A 16,718-nucleotide genomic window follows, 5' to 3' on the forward strand; every position below is an offset into this window, starting at 1 on the left:
TACATACATACATACATACATACATACATACATACATACATACATACATACATACATACATACATACATAAATACATACATACATACATACATACATACATACATACATACATACATACATACATACATACATACATACATACATACATACATACATACATACATACATACATACATACATACATACATACATACATACATACACACATACATACATACGTACATACATACATACATAGATACATACATACGTACATACATACATACATACATACATACATACATACATACATACATACATACATACATACATACATACATACATACATACATACATACATACATACATACATACATACATACATACATACATACATACATACATACATACATACATACATACATACATACATACATACATACATACATACATACATACATACATACATACATACATAAATACAAATAAATATAGAATTTTTTTAAAAGAATATTTTTAACATTTTAAATACAGAAAAAATATGGTTGTCTGATGGATGCAATACTACTTTCAATTCTACATTAGAATATTTTTGCCAATGCAACCATCTTACAATATTTGCTCTAATACTAAATGTAAATCAATCAGAAAACAATTCTTTAAGCCTTAGTATTATTACATGGATTGGATGTTTAATATCAATCACTGGACTATTTTTGACAATCGTTACCTATACTTTATTTCCGTAAGAAACTTTATATAAATAAATAAATAAAATATACAGACTGTTTGCCTATTTCTAAAGTAATAAATAAATTTTTCATATATTAATTGAAAATAAAGATATATGTAGCTTGCAACAAAATTTAATGGCATAAAGTTTAATTTAGGAAACTACGTGTCAATCTAGCTCCAAAAATACTCCTTAACATGTGCGCAAGTTTGATCATTGTGTTAATTTTATTTGTTTCATTAGTTGAAAAAACCAAACCTCGAATTTTATGTAAAACTGTTGCTTCTTTGTTGCAGTTTTTTATTTTGTCAACGTTTTTGTGGATGTCAATTGAAGGCATAAATTTGTATCGAAAATTTGTAATAGTGTTTCGTGGCACATACAGTTCTGGTATCTTTATGGCAAAGTCTTCTGCATTTGCTTGGGGTAATATTTTGATGTGATATTTTGTGAATGACATTTTTATTAATAATGTGCTGCAAGATATAAGATATAAACTATACTTTTTTATATAACTGACCAATTTTTTTTATTCGCTGTGCATGTTAAGACGGTAAAGCGTACTTTTTTCAAATTTTAATAAGCAACTTAAAATGGCAATTATGAATTTGCATAATAAATTATTTAGGCTAAAAAAAATATTTTTCTTGGCTGTATTTTTTTTTTTAGTATATATAATTTATCATACCAAATGCTCCACGCACCCCAATTTTTTCTTTTCTTTTTTTTTTAATCGAAAAAAAGAATTGGTTTTAAATTAAACAATATTCTTTAAGTCAAGAAATTTAAAGTTTATTCTTTAAAGTGATCCCTTAGTTGGGAGGCAAGCTGTGTATTTTAAATATTCCTTGGAAAATAAGTTTAGAGTTAATTAAACTTACCTAAACAAATTATTTATCGTGATATTAAAAAAGAAACTTTTTCATTATTAACGCCATTTTGTTTTTCGCGAAGGAAAGATCCTGCTTCATGGTTTTTTCTTTTAAAATATAAGATATAATTAAAGCGTTTAACTTCGACGTCAATAAAAGTAAGAATAGTTGTTAAAGTATATTTTGTTTTGCCTTTTTTACAGGGTTATTCATTTTTATATGCGCGTCTCTTCATTTTTATATGCGTGTTTATTCCTTCATACTTATACGCGCATTTATTCATTCTTTTATGCGTGTTTATTCATTCTTATATGCGCGTTTATAGGCGAGTCAACCACCCATAAAATCTCTAATATAATTTTATATAAAGATTTATATAAGCTTTTGTGTTTTTAAATAATGTATAATAATTTTATATAATTTATATAACTTTTATATAAGCTTTAATGTTTTTATATAGATTTATTTAAAATATAAATTAGGTTGTTGCCACAGCTATTTATTTAAAAATAAATAGCGCTGGATTTACGTAACTACGCATATTGTTGTAAAATAGAATTAACTTAAACTCTGTAGTACCCATATTATTTTTAAGTTTCCTGATTACCCCATCCGTATTTTGAGGCCTTTCTCCCTGTTTGTAAGTATGCTTCAAAGAAGAAGAAAAAATTTTTCTATTGGATTAAGCTGTGGCGCGTATGCTGGCAGATACTTACTAGCTATGCTATGAGAGGCTAGTGTTTGTCTAACAGAAAGAATTTACTGTTATGGAAAACTGTAATTTCCAGTGGAATTTCCAATTATCCATAACAAGCACCAACGCTTCCACATCTGTATTCCGAATCGCTGGTGCCAACAGTGTAAATTTAATGATTTATAATTATCATTAATACTCAAATATTTATCCTATGGATGAAAGAGAAAATAGCTATGCAAATCATAAAACAAGGAAAAATGTTAGAAAATAGCACATTAAAATGCTTAATCATTTAGTTGAAAGAAATGAATCTACAACAAGCATTTCCACTTCTCCTAATATATCTATGCACACAGTTTAAAATTTTGTTGTTAAGTTTAACAGAGGAGAGTTTAACGATATGACTGCATTCAAGTCGTTTTCTGATAAAAAACGAAGTAAATGACCTAAAAACGCTCAAAAAAAAAATTTGAATTATGCGTACAAGAAAACAATTTTTGCAAGAAGCAATAGATGAGAATCTTTTTGCAGCAGGCTTCAATATGTCTCAGCTGACTATTTCAAGAAAACTCAAACGCTTAGATTTATTAAGAAAGTGTGTTGTGCATGTGCCAGTAGAATAAAACTCAACACGAGTTATTGATGCACGCTACACATTTTCAAGCAAAGTTAACGGAATTTTAAATGAAAAATATTTATTTGGATGAAACTGGATTTAATTTGCACGCTAACAGTACATATAGTTATTCGCTAAAAGGTTCACTAGCAATTTTACAGTCGCCTGCAAATTGTGACAAGAGTGTTAGTTTGATTTGTGCTGTTTCAACAATGGGAGTGCTGCCTTATGAAATAAAAACTGGAGGCTGGAATGCAGATTCACTTTGTACTTTCATTTTAGTAATGAAAGAGGTGTTTGCTTAGGCAAACAATAGCCTCTCATAGCATAGCTATTAAGTATATGCCAGGATACACGCCACAGCTTAATCCAAAAGAAGAATTTTTCTTCTTCTTTAAAGCATACTTACAAACAGGGAGAAAAGCCTCGATATACGGTTGGGGTAGTCAGGAAACTCAAAAAGGTTATGGATACTACAGAGTTTAATTTAATTCCATTTTACAATCATATGCATAGTAAGCTAGCTGGCCAGCACTGGCTCGGCAACCATCTTTTAAATAAATAGCAGTGGCAACAACCTAATTTATATTTTGAATAAATCTATATAAACACATAAAAGCCTATTTATTGTCTATATAAAGTTATATTAGAGATTTTATGGGTGGTTGACTTGCCTATAAACGCGCATATAAGAATGAATTAATGCGCATATAAAAATGATTAGACACGCATATAAAAATGAATTACCCTGTAATATGTTAAGTATAAAAAAGCAAAAGCCAAATATGAAGCTTAGAAATGGAAATAATGTTGTGAGGTTAAAAAAAAAGAAGTTTTTTTTTGTCAATAAACAGGGTGAATAAAAAAAGCAAGTGCTTTTACTCAGCGTTTTTGGAGTAATTCAGTTTTCAGCTCAGTAAATCAGCTTTATGAGACAAAAAATTGAGCAATTTTGCTCAAATTTTTATTAAAGTAAAGCTGATCAATTTCCGAAAACGCTGAGTAAAAGCAATTGCTTTTTATTATTCACCCTGTTTATTAACAAAAAAAAACTTTATTTTTTGGTAATAAACAAAAATCTAATATCTTGATAAATAGTTTTTTTTTTTTAACCTTTCTAAGTTTACTTGAGATATGAACACAACTCGTCTTGGCACTTTGGGATCCTTTTAATCAAAGTTTCATTATAAGATTTTATTTTATCTTAACAACATGATTGCTATACTAAAACAAATTTTGACTTGAAATTGCTGTTCTGTAGGTTCACCATGAAGTTTAACAATAGGCTCATTTATCCTCCTTTAAAAGGAAGATAAATGAAGCTAGAAAATGAAAACAAATTAACCTACAAAAAGATTATAAATTAACCTACAGAAGGAAAGTAAGTTGAAAAGTGCAAAAATAAAACCTATTTTCAAATCTAGTGATGAAAGTAATATTTCAAATTATAGACCTATTTTAAACTTTGCTGCTTTTCATAACTAGTTGAAAGTATTACGTATAACAAACTTTATAAAAACAAAATTATACTGTAAAATTACTTAAAAACAAAATGCTATACTGTAACCAATATGATTATTAAAGAAATCATTGATAATGCAAAAGTAGAACTAAATAATCATATATAAAATGGATTTAATAGTGATTCCTATACTATAGGGGTTTTTATTGATTTATCCAAAGCTTTTGACACAGTGAATCACGAGATTTAAAAAAAAAAAAAGTTAAACACTATAGTATTTAAAACCAAAGTTTATTTTGCTTTAAATCATATTTAAGTAGCTAAATGTAATTTATACTTAAAGTAATAAAAGTTTCAAAAAAACTTAATAACTTGTGGAGTACCCCGAGGTGCTTTTTTAAGACCATTATAATTTCTTTATATAAACGATTTGCATTTTGCATCAAAAATATCAAGTACTATCTTATTTGCAGATGGCTCAAATTTAAACTATTCTCTCGAAGATATAAAAGTTTTTTAAATTAAAGTTCTTAAAATGTTTAACAAAGAATTGTACAAATGATTGGTTGATAAGTAACAGACTTTCATTAAATGAGAGAAAACTAAAATTGTTCTATTCCATAGAAATAGTAAGGCTAATAAAATTCCTTATAAATTACCCAACCTTTTAACCAAAACTTAATAATCTAAAGAGAATTAACGACAAACTTCCTAGGTATGGTTTTAGATTTTTAAAAACTGTCCGAGAAATGTCATATTAAATATATTGAAAGTAAGATCTCATTAAACATTTCCATGTTATAAATAAAGAAACCTCTTCTTAATAAAACATCCTTAAAAAAATTATTTTATATACAGTTATATTTCTTTGGTAGTGCTAATACCACGAAAATTAAAACAATTTGTAGAAAACAAAAACATCCTTCAAGGATAAAATTTTAAACGCATATTGCGAACCTCTCATAAGTGAGCTTGGAGCTTTGAATATTTATAAACTTAATATTCACAAAGTAGTACTATTTATGTATTAAGTAAAACGTGGGTTATCCCCAGTAACATTTAGATCTTACGTTAATAAAGGTTCTCATAAATATCCGACAAATTTTTCGGAGAATAACTAGTCATTTCGGAGAATAACATTTTCTCGACCAATTTTTAGTTAATCCAATATTGTTGTCTTTTTGCTTAGATTTTTTTTTCTTCGTATATGTAGTAAAAAGCTGGTCTTAAATTGCATTGTAGAAAATTTTAAGGCTAATTCAAAAAAATAAAATATAATGCTATAAGGTAAATTGATAAAAGTTTATATAAAAAATATATTAAAATATTGAAAAGAAATCGAATAATATGTTAATTGTATGGTTTTTGTTAAAGTAGTGTTGTCGTTACTTTTAAATGTTTTGAAAAGTCCTTCGAGAACATGTTCCTAGAATTAAAAAATCAACATTCTAGAACCTTGAGACTAAGGAAACCTATACCCAATGTATAAATAGTATATCAGATGTTAATGGTGTCCGACACCTTATATGTGAATAGTATATCAGATGTTGATGTTGTCTGATACCCAATGTGTTAATAGTATATCAGATGTTGATGTTGTAAACAGTATATCAGATGTTATAAAAGTATAAAGTCAAAGATCAATTAAAGTCTATGAAATTCTAAAGGCTTAAGTCTCTACGAGGAAAATTATTTTTTAATTCTGGGGAAAAATTGAACATCTTTGTTGTATTATTATTATTTTTGTTACTAATATTACTGCAATTGTTTTTATCATTGTTATTACTATTATTATTATTGTAGCCATAAAAAATACAAATGATAAAAAATTTAACGTGCAGAAAAAGCACTCCACTTTAAACACAACCAGTTTTATAAATATTTCTATCAAAATCTTTTTACAACCAGAAGTCTACTTTTAAAAGAAAGTATAGTTGAATAGAAAGTTGCCCAGACTGTTCGTTCCAGAATTTAGCTAATCTATTAAATAACTGGATGTGTCTTTAAAGGCAGTTTAGATACTCACGCTTTATTATAAAATAGTGACTACCTCAAGGAGTTAATAAATTTTGGTAGATGTATATTATAAACAATTAAAACGTTGATTTGGATTAGATTACATCGTAGGCACCAAAACTCAAATGATGGTAGATTTATCCTTTTAAGAGTTTCGCATTATTAAAACTGTTTAAGCCTGAAACGCATTTCAAAAAACCATTCAACCAAAAAATCAGTTGTATCAGTTTTTGAATATGGAGCCCAAACCGACACTGCTTATTCAAGATATAGTCTTATAAACACTTTATAAACGCTCTTTAATTGAGCTTAAGTAATGATTTATACCTTGATTATTTTGCAAAACTTAAATGTTTTTAATAAAATGTAATCCGGAAAGGGTTGGTTCAACCGTGTTGAGCAACTTGACATTTTAAAATGGAAGTCAAAATTATATTAAAAGTCTCAATTAGCTATGCACGATTTATGATGAAAAAAGCTATTTTAGAGAAAATGTTACAACTGCTGATGTTCTTTACAAATTTTTTAAAGATTTTGCACGCAACAAAAGTTAGGGAAATAGGTCAACAGTTTTCAGCAAGTAATTGGTTTCCTATTTTTTTTATAAATTAAACTAAAAAAATATTTGAAAATTTCCAGAGAGTGGGTACCATTCCAGAACTAAAGTATTCATGGAAGATTTTTGTAGTTGAAGTGCAAAGCTTTTGGTATATATCTTAAGTATTAAGGAGTGCAAGCCATCTGATCCGAAAGAGTAATAAGGGTTTATATTGGTAAGTTCCTTAATAATATCTGAGAAGCTGTCATTATAAATATATTCAGCTTTAATATCACTTTATTTAACGATTAAAAATATTCAGAGCATTTAAGAGCAAATATTGATCGGAATTGAGAATCCTGAATAATAAGTATATTAGAAAGAGTTTCAATAGTTCTAACTGAAGTCTTTTTGAGAGAATGAACTCTATCTTTAATTTTAAGTCGTTTTCTTAATATAAACGAGTTAACTAGTTTTGCGTTATTCTGGGATTTTAATATTATTTCTTTTTCATGTCTTCTTTTTGCTTTGAATATTTCATCTTTTACGGAACTATTAAGATAATTGTAATTTATTTTAAGTTCATTATTGAGTTAGTTAAGCAGTTGATTTGCCAAGCAGATTTTTTTATCGGATTATGCTTTTAATATGTGGAATAACCCAACGATTATACTTTTTCTTTGATTTATTAATTTTGAGGATAAAGTACTTTCAAACAGTACGATAGTTAGAATTTAACAAAATGATTAAATATTTGATCCGCAGTTTATTGTACGCTCACGTGCTTAATACTAGAGGGGACGTTTATTACTTTTTGGAAAATTTCTTCATTAACCTAAGTTTATTAAAATCCCATCCCCCCCCCCCCTCCCTGCTTCCTTGTTTATTAAATTTTACTTGATATCAGCAAAAAACTTTCAAAACAAAAAAACAAAAACAAATCGTTGCATACCGGCCGTAATATTATCTTACCAGCCACTGATAAGATAAAAAAAACTTTCAGTGTAATCAGGCTATACAAATCGTCGACCTATGAAAAATCTCGTAAATCTCAATTTGTCAAAATCTTTTGGTTTATTCATTTTGGTTTAGTGTAAAACTTATATAGATATATTAAATTAGGAATGTACCAAAAATTTAGCTTTATCTTTGGCAGGCCGAAGCCAGGGGTTATGTTTGCAGTATCATCGGCTTCGGCAAATTTTTTTTTCGGTAATTAAAATTACTTAAGATTGGTTTTCAATAACTTTTTTTATTATTTTTTATTTTTTTATTTTATTGTTTTGTTCTTTTTATCACATTTCAAATGAGCATTTCATTACAATATTTAAAGAGCAGCCGTGGCGCAGACGTTAGAGTTCTGGCTCGGAACCCAGAGGTCCGAGGTTCGACGCCAGCTCCAGCCCAAAAAGTGACATAGGTACGGAAGGAGGCGTGAACTTCTCGTTAAATGCTCTCCCGCGGTGCTCTGTGATAAGACCGTAAGGATTTCTGGGAGCACCTAAAAAAATGACCAAAAAAAAGAAATGCAAATATATAATATTAATAATAATAATAATAACAATATATATATATATATATATATATATATATATATATATATATATATATATATATATATATATATATATATATATATATATATATATATATATATATATATATATATATATATATATATATATATAATGATTGTTATTAAATAATAAAAGAACGCTGGAACTCGAAGAAGAACATACGGTCTTGTCGTCGAGAACCGAAATGATCGTGTTAAAAATTATAAGATATTTACAAAATAAAAAATAAGTTAACGAAGTAAGAAACTTAAAATGTTCCGTTATAAATACAATATACATTATTACATATTACAGTTGTTAATGATATATATATAATTTTTATAAATTAATGGTTAAATAGATGGTAAAAAAGAAGATCACTAAAAACAAATATCAAAAATATATTGTTACATCTTCGATTGTAAAAGGAGTTCTTTAAGCTTTCGTTTAAAAGAAAAGTAGTTACTTTGATGAATTAAATTACTGAGTAAAATTTTAAAACTATTTTATTCCATAAGAATGATCCGCGATAATCAATACAAAATTTAAAAAGATTTATTTGAAAAATGGGCTGCTTAATAAAACTATCATTGCGTAAAATGTATTTATTTTTATCTTTCGATGAATACAATTTAAGAAAAGAAATAGGGGATGAATTGGTTTTACATTTAAACATAAAACAAAGAATATTAAAAATGTTCAGCTCATATATATTAAAAACTTTCATTTCAAATAATGGAGGCTTGGCATGAGTATAATGGTCTTTAAAATATATGAGACGTGCTACATGCTTCTGCTGACAATAGAGAGGTTTAAGTTAATTTTTTTTTATACTACTTCAAGCAATGTTTGCATAGTTTATGTGACAATGAATAAATGAGTGTTATAGTTGTACTAAAGTATGTTTATTTAAAACATTTCTTGCTTTGTTCAATATTCCTATACTTTTTGAAATAAGATTTTGTAAGATTTTCATCTATACAAGCACCTAGAAAGTTGCTTACTATTACTTGTTTAATTTGTATGTTGTCAATAACAAGATGAGGCATGTTAATTGGTAGTTTATGTTTATTGATTATAGGATGGAAAAGAATCCATTTAGTTTTATCAATGTTAAGAGATAATTTGTTAGTCTTAAATCAGTTAGATATTTTTATTAACTTAATGTTCACGCAATGAAACAAAATAGGAATGCTTTTGTGTGACATAAATAAGTTAGAGTCGTCAGCAAACATAATTGTTATTAAATTCGAGGCTTTGTATAGATCATTTATATAAATAAGGAAAAGAAGAGGTCCTAATATGGAGCCTTGAGGAACTCCACATGTAGTATTTAACAAATTTGATGAAAATGTTTCATTGACGTAAACAAATTGTTTACGATTAGTTAAATAACTTTTAAAAATTTTAAAACATTGCCTGTTATCATAATATTTTAATTTTTTTAAAAGAATTTTATGATCAATGGTATCAAACGCTTTCGCTAAATCAAAAGATAATTCTTGTTAGCTGAATATTAAGATGCTCTGTTGAATTATTTTTTTTAAATCCATATTAGATGTTATATAATAACTTGTTTGATAAAAGGTGATTATATACTCTGTTGTACATTTCTAAAATTTTAGAAAAAACAGAGAGGATAGAAATTGGACGATAGTGTTTTACATAAGTTTTTTATCCTTTTTTAAGTATAGGAATAATTTTTGCTATTTTTAAATGATCAGGAAAAGTTCCCTGATTAATAGAGCATTTAAAAATTTGGAAAAGTTTGTCTTTTAAAACGTCAAAACAGTTTATAATAACATTCCCATTTGGACCAACTGCTTTATTTAACTTTAACAATTTAAAAGCACTTACAAATTCTTCAAAAGACAAATCAAAAAAATTCAGATACGAGTTTAGAGGGTCATATGTTGCCTTTATAAATTTTTCAGGGTTTAGAATTTTTTCGGCTAGGTTCGGACCTACAAATACAAAATACTTATTAAATTCGGAAGCAATTGTTTTTTGATCAACAAAAAAATTATCATCTACTTTAATAACTGAGGGCAAAGATTGTGATATTTATTTAGTGTTACCAGTAAGTTTGCTTATTAATTGCAAAGTGCGTTTTGAGTTTAATTTGTATTTTTCAAGTAAAATAGTGTAGTATGTTGATTTTGAAATTTTCCTTAGGCGTTTAAATAGTCTTACGTAATTTTTATAAATGGTCTTACTCTCAGTTGTTTTATAATAATTACAGAAATAATGTTAAATGCTTAAGTAGCTGTACAACAGTACAGCAACTTTTGTAGGAATCGATTAGTTTGTATTTGAGCAACAGTTATTCTACAACAGTTCATTCAACATAAATTTACAACATAAAATTCATTACATAAACGATGTTAAGTTGCATTTCTTACACTAATTTCCATTGTAAGAAGAATATTTTTTTTTTGACTTCAAAAAATAAATTCTTGATGGCCAAGGTTGACCAGTGAAAAAAAAAAAAACGGTTTTATAAAGTATAATGTGGTTATTAAATATAATGTGATAATATGAAAAGTAAGGTTTTATAAAATATTAAAATAAGTTGTAGAAAAATAAGGTTTTAAAATAACAAGGATGTATTTTGAAAGTACATTTTCTAAAATTCCATAAAGTTGTGAAAAAGTTTCTAAAGTTTTTTCAAAGTTTAATATACTTTAATTTGCTGTGTTCACGCACACTATTATAACTATATTTATTCTTTCTTTTTTTTCTTCTTTTATTTAGCTTTAAATCCACTTGAAATGGTGCAAAACCGATGGGTGTCTTTTTTAATATCTGTAATCTGAGGCTAAAAGAAACAGGCTTTTGCCTGAGAATGGAGAACAAATGGCATTTTTAAGTTATAATATACCTAATTTCATCAAAAGACATACTAGTCTATTACTAATTAAATACGATTATTCAATTAACATTATTAAATTCACTCATTTGTACTAGAGATTTTACTATACTTTAAGTTCAAATTAATGTAAAGTTTATAATTTTAGTTTATTAGATTTGATTAAACTGATGCAATGAAATGAATCAAGTTCCATAATCCATGCATTTATTCATTCACTTAGTAGTAATTACTAAACATAAAGCCAGATAATTTGTATATGATTTAAAGTTCAAAATCTATTTTCAATGTTTAAAGTCTATTGCCCAAATGTTAAGTTTAATAGACTCAAAGTCCAAATTAGAATATTCAATATATAAATATAAGTTATAAGAACTGAGTCAAAGTGTGGACTTAACTTTACACATTGTATTATTTACCTTATAAGTATTGACTTACTATTCAGTAATTAATTTATATTGTAGTAAAATAGTTTCTAGTAACTTGTAACTACACAGATAAAAATGTAATGTCTATATGCAACTACTTCCTGTATTGTTTCCTTTGTATGGATATAATTTTGTTTATATTTTTTTGAACAGAATTTTTATATATAAAAATAAATAGCAAAAAGGCAAAGCTATAGCCTAAAACTATTTAACCTTGCAAGAGTATTTTGTAATAGTTTGATTGAGATATTGATATATGATTGATATGTTAACTATAGTTAACAAAGTGATAATGAAATATCTTGTGTATTGTTTAGGCCGCATTTGGTTAGAATAAAACAATATTTGAATTTCAAAAGCCCTATACAAATTATATAACAGTAGTTAAAAAAAGCTTTGTTAATTTGAAAGCAAGCCATACTAAAATTAAAATATTTTATGTGTGTTCCATAAAAAATTTCCCACCCACTCTTTTATTAAGACCTCTCTTGTATATTATAAATCTGGACAAAAGTTCCAACCCTTTTTTTATTCCTTACTCAACCCCTCCCCCCTACCACCACCACCACCACTCACACACACACGCAATTGTATTTGGCACGCGAGAGTAGATTATCTCAGCAGATTAATGCAAAAGTTTGGTCTTGAAACATATTTGTAATTAAACAATAGAAATACCCTTTCAAGGAACGGTTTCGAAAATAAGATTCTTCAAGTGATAGTAAAGTGACCTTTAGTTTTAATACCTAGTAAAGCATTAAGAGACAAGTTTAAAATAAAATTACTGTTATAAGTAAATAACAAGCCCAATATATAATTTAAGAAACCATAGAATGTCTGAAAAGTATGAAATATGATATGGTGATATGGAGACTGCTTAGGTAAACATGTCTGAAATTAAACTCAATAGAATTGTTTGGGTTGGAAGATTTAATACCAACATTTGATCACCTTTTATTCGGAATATTAAAATGACTGAGAATAACCATTGCAGGACTTTGCAGCGACAAATTTTATTAAATTAGCATTATTTTATCTATATGTACACCCAATAAGTGTTTTTAATTGTTAATTTTTAAAGATACCAAAACTTGTTTGAGAACAGTTTGTGTGGAGCTGATAAATTTTATTATACTTAAATACGCCAGTAATGTTGATATCTACACCATCACCTTGACGTCCGTCTCGGTTATCTTTACGAAATAGGTTGTACCAATTATTATTTGGTACTGAGTAATTCCGAAACCGTGTTTCGGGTACAGTAATAATATGATAATCAAGGGTTTTAGAAATTTAATTGATCATTTTATTATCAAGGGATGTTGAATTAGTTATAAAGACTGTCCTGAATGATAATGATCTTTTGGATTTTAATAATTTCAAGTACCACTTAATTAAATTTGATAACTTTTGTTGTTGTTGTTTTAAAGCAGACTTAAATCCTTTTCAAATAATAAAATTTTAAAAATGTTTGTATAAATGCAAACTCAGAGTACTCCGTTTGGGATATCAAAAAAAAACACGGGTGTTTCCAAGTCTACAATTCAAGAAGTTAAAAAGAGATATGGCTACAAGTCATACAAAAAGCAAAATGCCTTGGAAGTACCTAACAGCAATTTAGTAAAGGCCAAAGACGTGGTATAAAATTGTTATGAAAAAATCTTGAAGGAAATCAAAAGTGCATTATAACAGATAATGAAACCTACTGCTAACTTGACTGTTTCATGCTCCCAGGCCAGCAATTTTGAATAATTTCAAAAAAAAAACGAATTCTGGCGTTTTCCTAAAAATAATCATAACCAAAAAATTTTCAAAGAAAGATTTGGTATGGCAAGCCATCTGTTCTTGTGGTTTCAACACTCAAACATTTCACTGGAAACATAACCTGTAATGTTTACGTGCAAGAATGATTAAAAAAGCAACTTTTGCCTATGATCTGAAAGCATGATGATCCAACCAACATCTGACTCAACCAGCTTCTGGCCTGATCTTGAAGCTATAATTCAAAAAGTGTAATTGAATTGCATCTACAAACGTGCCACAACTTCGTCACATTGAAATATTTTGGGCAAATATGTAACGTAAACTGCATAAAATGGGAAAAAGTGTGATAGACAGCAATCAATTTTGTCGTTTTTGGGGTGTAGCATTACAAAACTTTACGGAAACTGTTGCTCATAAGCTTATGCGAGGTATAAGCACAAAACTGATTAAGCATTGTAATCAGCTCGAAGATAATATTTTTTAAAACCTTTACTGTGTTTAGTTAGCTTTAAAATAACACAAATATATACAAACTTTTTTGTCATGAAGATTTTTAATCTTAAATTTTTATATTGATGGTAAGTATCGAGGAAAAGGAGTAATGCTTATGTAGTGGTTTGTACATTTTTGAGTTTGACAACTCCGCATCTTCGTATACCATGTCTAAAAGGTTATGTTTTTAAATAGATATTACTTTTTAATTAATTAAATATTTTAACTATCACTTAAGAATGAAGCGTAGCGAATTCATAACGCTTCATTCTTAATTAATAAATTAAATCTCTTAGCCTCAATCAAATCAAGTTATTATGTTGTGTAGATCATCTCAATATTCCAACAACTCTAGTCAGTGTCAAATTTTCTGCAATTAAAATTTTTTTTCTAGCTTGATAAAGAGTTTTTTAAAAAGTCACTCAGAGTCCGAACAGACTTTAATCTTGAAATTAAATTAAATGCCCTCTTTAAAAACTTTATTGCAGACTAATTGTGTTGATTTGCAGGATCGTTTACACTTAGTATACGAAAGGTCAAAAATTTGTCACTAAAGTTTAACATTTTAAAATGTTGTTCAATACGATTAAACCAACGAGAATTAGATTTACTTTTTTCAAAATAACCATGGTATAAATCAACACCTAAACTCACTTTAAGTAGAGCACATTTTTTTTAACAATTGACAAAATATTTGAAAATGTAAAAAATTAAAAAATCTTCATTTTATTAGACGATATTTTCAAATAAGTATCATTTTTATCTTGACCAGTTCGTTATTCTTTTTTTAAAAACTTGAACAAGAAAATGAACCCTATTCCTAACCTACCATATTTAATAAACGAACCTGTACCAGGTATTTTTTATTCAGACCATAATCAAATGTATTTAGAATATAAAAAGAACTGTTTTTCTTGGGATTGTTTTATCAACGTCAGTATTTATATTGAATTCGTTTAATAATAAAATTATGAATTAAAAAACAAATTTCACGTTGTCTTTTTCAGTGAGCAACCGTATTTTGAAACATGGGCATAAATTTTATACTGATAATTGTTTTTTTATTTTTTTTTTAATTTGATAAATTTATTATTTTAAGCAACTTACTTGGCAACAATATCATTTTATGACGTTAGAATAATAGGGTTTTATTTCCATTTTTCAACGTTAAGAGCGTTTAACTTTTGATTTTTAAAGATTTAAATATTTACCAGCTGTTGTTGTTTATATTGATTAAATACTTTTTTATAGCTTTCTATTCACTCACTGACGAGTCCGCATTTTTTTTTTGTGGAGGCCAAAACTTCACAGCGCTTTTTGAAGCAATTCTTTTGATCGTACAGCCCTGAAATTTTACAAATAATCTTTTGCCGACTAACAATAGCTATATTTGTTACATTTGATTCAATAAGTATTTTAGATTTACGATGCCCCACCTCCCCGTTGGTTAGATCTGGAACTCCGAAAAAAACATCGGAAACCGAGAGGGCATCAAAAAGTGTTAAGTATCAATATAAATTTAATTAAAAATTTTACAAATATTCCACTTGTTAATTTCAGACACATAAAAATGCGTCCAAAAAAGAACAAATACATCAACCGAGAAGAAGACCCAACCAACATTTAAATTATTAATAAAAAAAAATATGCTCCAAATATTTTTGTTAATTATTATATACAGAATTCAAAATAAATTTTTATTGAATATTAATCATAATCAATAAGTGTAATAATTCAATTTTATCAGGACTAAAAAGTTGAAAATAAAATAAATAAAAAAAACTTTTTAAAAATAGCTTTCTATTCAATCGACTAAGAAGTAGAAAATAACTTTTTTCTGTTTCTGGTACTCGTGGAAATCATGTACTTAGTAATAATCACTTTTGTAAAGCCAATACTGGAAGACATTGAAGGCAATTCATGTACGTATGTAAACAAACAAACTCATCGAAGTAAAGGAATAGAAAGTTTGGCGCCTTTTAAGTCAGATGCTTTCAAAATCAAATTCGTTTTAAATCTACATAAAGCTAAAGGCGCCAAACTTTCTATTCCTTTACTTCGATGAGTTTGTTTGTTTACATACGTACATGAATTGCCTTCAATGTCTTCCACTATTGGCTTTACAAAAGTGATTATTACTAAGTACATGATTTCCACGAGTACCAGAAACAGAAAAAAGTTATTTTCTACTTCTTAGTCGATTGAATAGAAAGCTATTTTTAAAAAGTTTTTTTTATTCATTTTATTTTTAATGTTATTTATGTTTTATAATTAATCTTATATTATCATTAATCTTATAATTGTTTAAATTGTTTGTTTACAAATAAGTTGTTAATTTCAACTTTATCAAATAAGGTTACAATTTACAATAAAAAAACTAAAACAAACGTTTTAAAAATTACGTAAATAATAACAATAAAATTAATAAAGTTATATAAATTTGAAGATAAAAATAATAAAATAAATAAAATCAGAAAATTAAATTTTCTTGCCATGAAAATTGAGAGATGAAGTCTTATAATTCTCATGTACAAGAATGCTATTGTGTCTTTTACCAATCTATATTACTTAATAAATAATAAATAATGCGTGTTCTAAGCAATCAAATTTACAAATATGATATTTTGATTATTTAATTTAACAAACTAATTTTTAATTTTAATCTTAAAAATTTATGAGATTATAACAAAAGAGA

General features: G+C 27.0%; 1 protein-coding gene across 1 annotated transcript in view; it reads left to right on the forward strand.

The window, feature by feature from the left end:
* Positions 1-16,718, forward strand: part of LOC105847505 (adhesion G-protein coupled receptor G4) — a 100,014-nt gene that overhangs the window by 82,466 nt on the left and 830 nt on the right. Inside the window, exons 12-13 of the mRNA XM_065808082.1 lie at positions 515-725; positions 871-1,139. Of these exons, the coding sequence (XP_065664154.1) occupies positions 515-725; positions 871-1,139 (480 nt within the window). The remainder of the gene's footprint in view (positions 1-514; positions 726-870; positions 1,140-16,718) is intronic.

This window comes from Hydra vulgaris, chromosome 10 (genome assembly GCF_038396675.1).
Source record: "Hydra vulgaris chromosome 10, alternate assembly HydraT2T_AEP".
Taxonomy (NCBI): Eukaryota; Metazoa; Cnidaria; class Hydrozoa; order Anthoathecata; family Hydridae; genus Hydra; species Hydra vulgaris.